This window comes from Salmo trutta, chromosome 31, assembly GCF_901001165.1.
Source record: "Salmo trutta chromosome 31, fSalTru1.1, whole genome shotgun sequence".
Classification (NCBI taxonomy): Eukaryota; Metazoa; Chordata; class Actinopteri; order Salmoniformes; family Salmonidae; genus Salmo; species Salmo trutta.
Genome location: NC_042987.1, coordinates 20,293,359 through 20,299,601, shown reverse-complemented (window position 1 = coordinate 20,299,601; position 6,243 = coordinate 20,293,359). Strand labels below are relative to the sequence as shown.

Below are 6,243 nucleotides of genomic sequence, written 5' to 3'. Positions count from 1 at the left end.
TAGAATCAGCAGGCACATTTCTGATAGTACGAAATAACTCTGAGGGGACACAAGTTGAGCTATGCGTATAGAAATACTGATTTTTAAACAATGCTTCATCTGAAAGGTATTTGGCAAAATTAGCCTACTGTAGACTATTATACCAACTATTTACAAAGTTTTATTGCACTTTTTGAATTCGACTAATCGTTTTCGGTAGGCTTGAGCATTTATGCATTTACATACATAAAGGCACTTATTTCATAGGATAACTAATTTCACTGTTGCTAAACTATGTATTGTCGATTTTGGTAAACGAAATGTGAGAATGTATTTGTTCAGGCTGACATACAAGCTACATGTACACAAATATAATTTATTGAGGCAATACTTCATGTTCATCCATGAAAATATAAGTCAGTTCACATAACATTAAACAATCATCAAAAAAAATATGTTTAGAAATACATTTTTCACAGATTGTTCACACTATTCTAGACGAATAAATTCGACTGGCTCATGATAAGAGGAATACATAAGAGAATAAATAAGAATATACATGTATGGCTCCAGTGCCCAGAAGTATTTCCATCTTTAAGAACATTCATATGTGTCTTTGAAATGGTCTCAACTTTGTGACATTCCAAGAGGATGAAAGGAGTTTCTGTCCAGCAGAAATGTCCCTATGTGGTATAGAATGTCTGAGTACCAGTCTATTCCATCTCTCTGAGGGATTTCCTCTCGCTCTTTGACTAGACCTGTCAAAGACATCAACGAGTGACCCAACCGGACTGGTGCAAAGGCCCAGTGCGCCCATTTGTGGTCCTCGATTACCGCGTAACAGCTCGCCAAAACATGGTCAACTATGATGGTTCCTTGTGAAGTCATTGGGGCATAAGATCCCTCGTATTCTTCCACGTAAATCCTTTCCACAGTGACCGCCTTTAGGTGGTCTAGTGCCTTGTCCACGACAAACACCTGTTGCCCAGGTTTTACATTACTGGCAAACACTGCAGTCATATCGCCATCTGTAACGTTATTGGTGACGAAGACAAGGTGTGCCGGCGTCAGTCTTAACTTTCTGTTGGGCTTCTCCGTTTCAAAAACATAAAATTCTCGACTTGTTACTGGATCTCTGTCCATGAACATAAGGAAATCGCTAGATACAATATGTCCTTCTTTGTCTGCGGCTAACACTTTGTCGCCCACCTCCAGTTCTTTTACCAGCTTGCTCCGACCATCCTCGAGAAGAACTGAGGCGGATCCTGGGAAGCAGCCACCCGATTTGGCAGCAACTGAGTTTTCTAGAGAAGAGCAGAGAATAAATATAATTAAATAATACAGCATTTGGACCAAGTCACTATTGCCATATACAATTCTAAATGTAAACCGAATGACCTACTGCTCTAACAAATGGGGTATAGCAGTTGATCGGCTACATAGCAACATGAGTCACAGGCATTGTCTTATAACTTTGTAACAATATGGCACATACATAGGCCTATCGAACACAAATCCTAACGAATAAATTGTTTTCTTGGCATAGCTACGTACCACGTATGAAATAAACAGTTCATGAACGGTTGTGGAAATAATGTTTACATTTTTTTGGACAACATTTGAAATGTACATACCAGTATTATTATTATTAATTAATTTTTGTTCATTTGTTATTTACCTGCTTTCACAGAACAATGAATATGGGCTTTGGATTCATAATTGACCCAGTCGAATCCCGCCTCCACCGCGAGCCGGGATAACATTCCATACTTGTTTTTATCTCTGTCAGAAGTGGTGATATCCACAGCCCTTCCTTCATAGTGTAAAGATTCCTCGAAATGGTGTCCATCCTCGTCCCAGCCTTCTGTCACCCTCAGCTTCACTCCCGGCCACTGATTCATGACTGAAATAGCCAAAGAGTTCAGTTTGTCCTTACATCTCTGAAAAGGAGAGAAAGATAATTGAGATATCAGGAAACACAAGGGGTTAAACAGGAGGGTCCCACACACGCACAGACGCACACACTCAATATCGGTCTATAGCATGTACAAGACAGGGTGGAGACAGTCGTGTATAGAAGCACCTGTTGATTAAGTTTTCGATTTGAAAGGCACGGCCTTTGAGGTCAGAAAAAAATGTAACATAATTTTTTATGATTCTTATCATATGTGTGTGGCTCATAGATATATGTAGAGGTTGCATAACTTTCATTGCACGCTTGAACGAGCATCAAATGCAACTGACCGCCCCAGAGACCCTGCGGCTGTCATCGGTCAAATTAAAACATACAAATCCCAAGCCACTTTCGGTCGATAACTGAGTGGTACTAAAAAGTAGGCTATTGCTCAGTCAGATTTTACCAAGTCATAATTAGAGGAAAAAGTTGTTTCTATGTAGGGCTTGGGCTCCTGCCTCCGAACTATGCAAATTAAGCATAGATCCACAGGCAGTACATAACGTAACTGTTTAGGATATAATTACAAATGACATCTACTATTACATCAGCTGCAATCAGTTGAACCATCTACACATCAGAATTAAGTTTAAATATCAGAGTCAACTTCAGAAGGAATCATTCTCTCTCTCTCTCTCTCTCTCTCTCTCTCTCTCTCTCTCTCTTTCTGCGCCTGTGTGTGTAAGTGAGCGAGATAGAGAGAAATAAAGAAAGAAAGAGAGCGATATTCACGCAGAGACATAGATGTAGGCTATTGTTAATGCCTATTGTTATGGGTCCAGCTGAAATGATTACTTGTTATTGATAGATCATAGACTTACTGAACGACTGAGAGAGGGATGGGAGGGGGGTAGTCTATAGTACAAGTGTATCATAGCCTAACATTAACCGTCTAGAACCAACCCCTGTAATGAGTTGTAGCAGTCGTGCGCAGGGCATCCATAACGACGTCTTAATTTGCATGCTCGGATAAGCCCAACTGGAGACATACATGGTAGAACTGTCCATAGATTGAAATAGTACGACATGGTGCATAGATAGTTTGAAATTGCTTAAAATATATCATAGCCTACATAGGTTTGCATAGTAACCATAAATGTCATTCATCGATGTTTAACAACTGCCACTTCAAACTGAGCTGTCATTCATTGTTCTCGTGCCAAATGATCACTCAGGACTCACAAGATGCATCTCCATGCGCTTTCTCAGTATCTCACTATACGTCTTACTATCCCCACCTGTGTCATAAGTCTGTCAGCATTAGTGTTTTCCTCATCTTTGAAAATAATGTCAGGATTGTAGTTTGGTGTCAGGTCTTTAAATCTTTCAGAGTTCCTTGTGATCTTCCCTTCGTATTTGCCACTGGCCCCAAGGGTCTTCTCTGCCACGTTGGGAATGAACTGCTTGTAAGCCAAAGGCTTCAGTTTTCTCGGATGTCTTCGTTTTCCATATCCCCTACCTGGACCACAGGCGAAACCAGCGGATACTAAAGACAGGCAGATGAAGCCCACAAGCGCAAGTCTTATCGACATCAGCATCATGTCCATTGGATTAATTGTCTTTAGGTTCCTATGGTGTAGGCTGACTCTATCCTCTCGCTTATCTCGGAGTATCTCACTCTCTAGCCTGTATCCGTTTCCTCGTTTCTCTCTCTCTACTCTAGAAGGAGGATATCAAACGACCCTCTACTGAAGCAGGTGCCGTAATGACAGTTATATTGTATGGCGCTGCGCTCAGAGCACATTGGAGCTGTGCTGCTGCTGCTTCAGAAATCGCTGTTCGCCGGTGGATAGCCGTAGCCAGACTCCGGTCCAGACGCGTGAATGACTTGGCTTCATTCTGCTCTAGTGCTCTACATTACGATAGCTCAGCAATGTATGTGAAGTAAAGAACCTGATTGGCTCCACTTGACAACCCGTTTTTGCTCCATGCTATTCAAATAGCAGGGTTGACAGTGTCAATAGGCCACTTAACATGAATTCCTAATTAATGACACTTTTTTTGTATTATTATGAGATACACTTGGATTATATTCATATTGAAAGAAATGATTGGGGGGTGGGACGCTCGAAAGGAGCCTCAAGCGCATACATTATTTAAAAAATATATTACTGGTATGTTTTCATTATAATGCCCGGCTCACGAATCCCGTTGATGATGTGATGCCTGGGGCAATTGCCTCTTACGCCTACAGTTAAAAGTCTGCCACTATGGTCTGCATAGTCATTTCGATGCAGGTTAGTTGCACAGAGAGCATATGCAGGTCAGAATACATTAACTAAGGAGGATGTGAAGTGAGGCACACAGTCGTCAAAAGTAGTGCATTATATAGGGAATAGGGTGCCATTTGGGACGCAAACGGAATGTCCCTCAATGGGGATTAACATGTAGGAGAGTTTATTGCAATCTCCGAGTTTCCCTCTCTGCCTCTGGACTTCTGTGCCTATCACCACCAGCCTTCCAATGGCAAGCATCTGTAGGGCCAGCTGAACTTTATGGGTCAGAAACTGCCCTTCCACCAACAATAGCTACTAATTCCAGTGTGACAGTAAAACAAGTGAATGGGATTTCTGTGATCAGATGTATGTGGTTGACATTTCAGAAGGTTTCTTGTCCCCAAGTTGAATTCGGTCCTGGTTTGCACTGGTTCAATGACATTACATTGAACCAACGTGGAATAGATGTTGAATTGATGTCTGTGCCCAGTGGAATGTGTTCATGACTTTAGTACAAAATGTGTTTTCTAGAGGAAGCATTGCTACCTGTATTACTCTGGCATTAATATGTATTCACCTTGCTTAACCACATTTTGTACTAAAGTCATGAACACATCCCACTGGGCACAGATACTTTTTTTGTAGAATGACATATGAACAAAGCCATAGGGTAACCGGTGTGAAATGGCTAGCTCGGGGATGGGCAACTTGTGGCCCATGCGACCCGCATTTTGAAGGCCCTCGGATCAATACCCACCCCCCAAAAAAGTATGTTGTTTTTAAATGATTATTATTTTTAGGAACTCAGTCGTGGTCTCAACTTACTGTTGTGAGTTAGAATAGTAGAATACACAAGGTGCAATTTTGAAATTTGGTTAATCAGAAGTTTTTCTCTTGTTTTGTCAGTTACTGATAGTCACTCAATTAGCCCATGTCAGCTAACATTTTTTACATTGCTAAGTTAGTTTAGCGGCAGCCATCTAAACTTGTTATCATGGTCGAATTACCAGCTGGGGCCCCCATTGATTTTGATAGTCAGTCTCACTCAGATATCATATTAAAAACTGCAAACATTTCTCTCCACCCTATGGCAAAATGTGTAGAATTGCAGAAAATGTGCTGTAAAACAACAAATTTTCCTCTTCGCTCCATGGCAAAATGAGTAGAATTGCATGAAATGTGTTATAAAATTGCTAAATCTTCTCTCAACCAGTATTGCATGGTATACCGAAACTTCGGTACTTTTTCGATATTAGAACATGAAAATGATTCGATACAAGAATTTTTGTTTCTTCCGGTACTTCTGTCAAATGTGTCTCATGTCATATACGGATTGAGAGGATCGATTCTATTAAGTTGCCCATCCCTGAGATAGCTATTAGCGATGCACACTAGTAGCGTTTCAATCGGTGAGGTCGGGCACTGATGTTGGGTGATTAGGCCTGGCTCGCAATCAGCGTTCCAATTCATCCCAAAGGTGTTCGAAGAGGTGGAGGTCAGGGCTCTGTGCAGGCCAGTCAATATCTTCCACACTGATCTCGACAAACCATTTCTATATGGACATCTCTTTGTGCACAGGGGCATTGTCATGCTGAAACAGGAAAGGGCCTTCTCCAAACTGTTGCCACAAAGTTGGAAGCACAGAATCGTCTAGAATGTCAATGTATGCTGTAGCGTTAAAGATTTCCCTTCACTGGAACAAAGGGGCCTAGCCCGAACCATGAAAATCAGCTCCAGAGCATTATTCCTCCTCCACCAATCCTCCACCAACATTTACAGTTGGCACTATGCAATAAGGCAGCTAGCGTTCTCCTGGCATCTGCCAAACCCAGATTCATCCGTTGGACTGCCAGATGGTGAATGCGATTCCACTGCTCCAATGATGGCAAACTTTACACCACTCCAGCTGAAGCTTGGCATTGCGCATGGGGATCTTAGGCTTGTGTGCAGCAGCTCGACCATGGAAACCCATTTCACGAAGCTCCTGACGAGCAGTTCTTGTGCTGGTGTTGCTTCCAAAGGTAATTTGGAACTCGGTAGTGAGTGTTGCAACCGAGGACAGACAATTTTTATGCGCTACATGCTTCAGCACAC

The 6,243-nt window shown here is 41.9% G+C and overlaps 1 protein-coding gene across 1 annotated transcript; it reads right to left on the bottom strand.

Moving 5' to 3' along the window:
- Positions 1-479: 479 nt before the first annotated feature.
- LOC115169248 (tiggy-winkle hedgehog protein-like) lies at positions 480-3,676 on the bottom strand. The gene is made up of 3 exons (XM_029724717.1): positions 3,172-3,676; positions 1,658-1,919; positions 480-1,283 (listed from the first exon to the last, which is right to left on the bottom strand). The coding sequence occupies exons 1-3, from the start codon at positions 3,478-3,480 to the stop codon at positions 607-609; spliced, it is 1,248 nt and encodes a 415-aa protein (XP_029580577.1). The 5' UTR covers positions 3,481-3,676; the 3' UTR covers positions 480-606.
- Positions 3,677-6,243: the final 2,567 nt, after the last annotated feature.

What these genes read in the sequence shown, in the direction of transcription:
- LOC115169248 (XM_029724717.1), bottom strand. Translation starts at nt 3,480, where the DNA reads ATGGACATGATGCTGATGTCGATAAGACTTGCGCTTGTGGGCTTCATC. An exon ending in CTGACAGACTTATGACACAG is followed by an intron (nt 1,920 to 3,171) that starts GTGGGGATAGTA and finishes TCTCCTTTTCAG; the next exon opens with AGATGTAAGGACAAACTGAA. An exon ending in TCATTGTTCTGTGAAAGCAG is followed by an intron (nt 1,284 to 1,657) that starts GTAAATAACAAA and finishes GCTCTTCTCTAG; the next exon opens with AAAACTCAGTTGCTGCCAAA.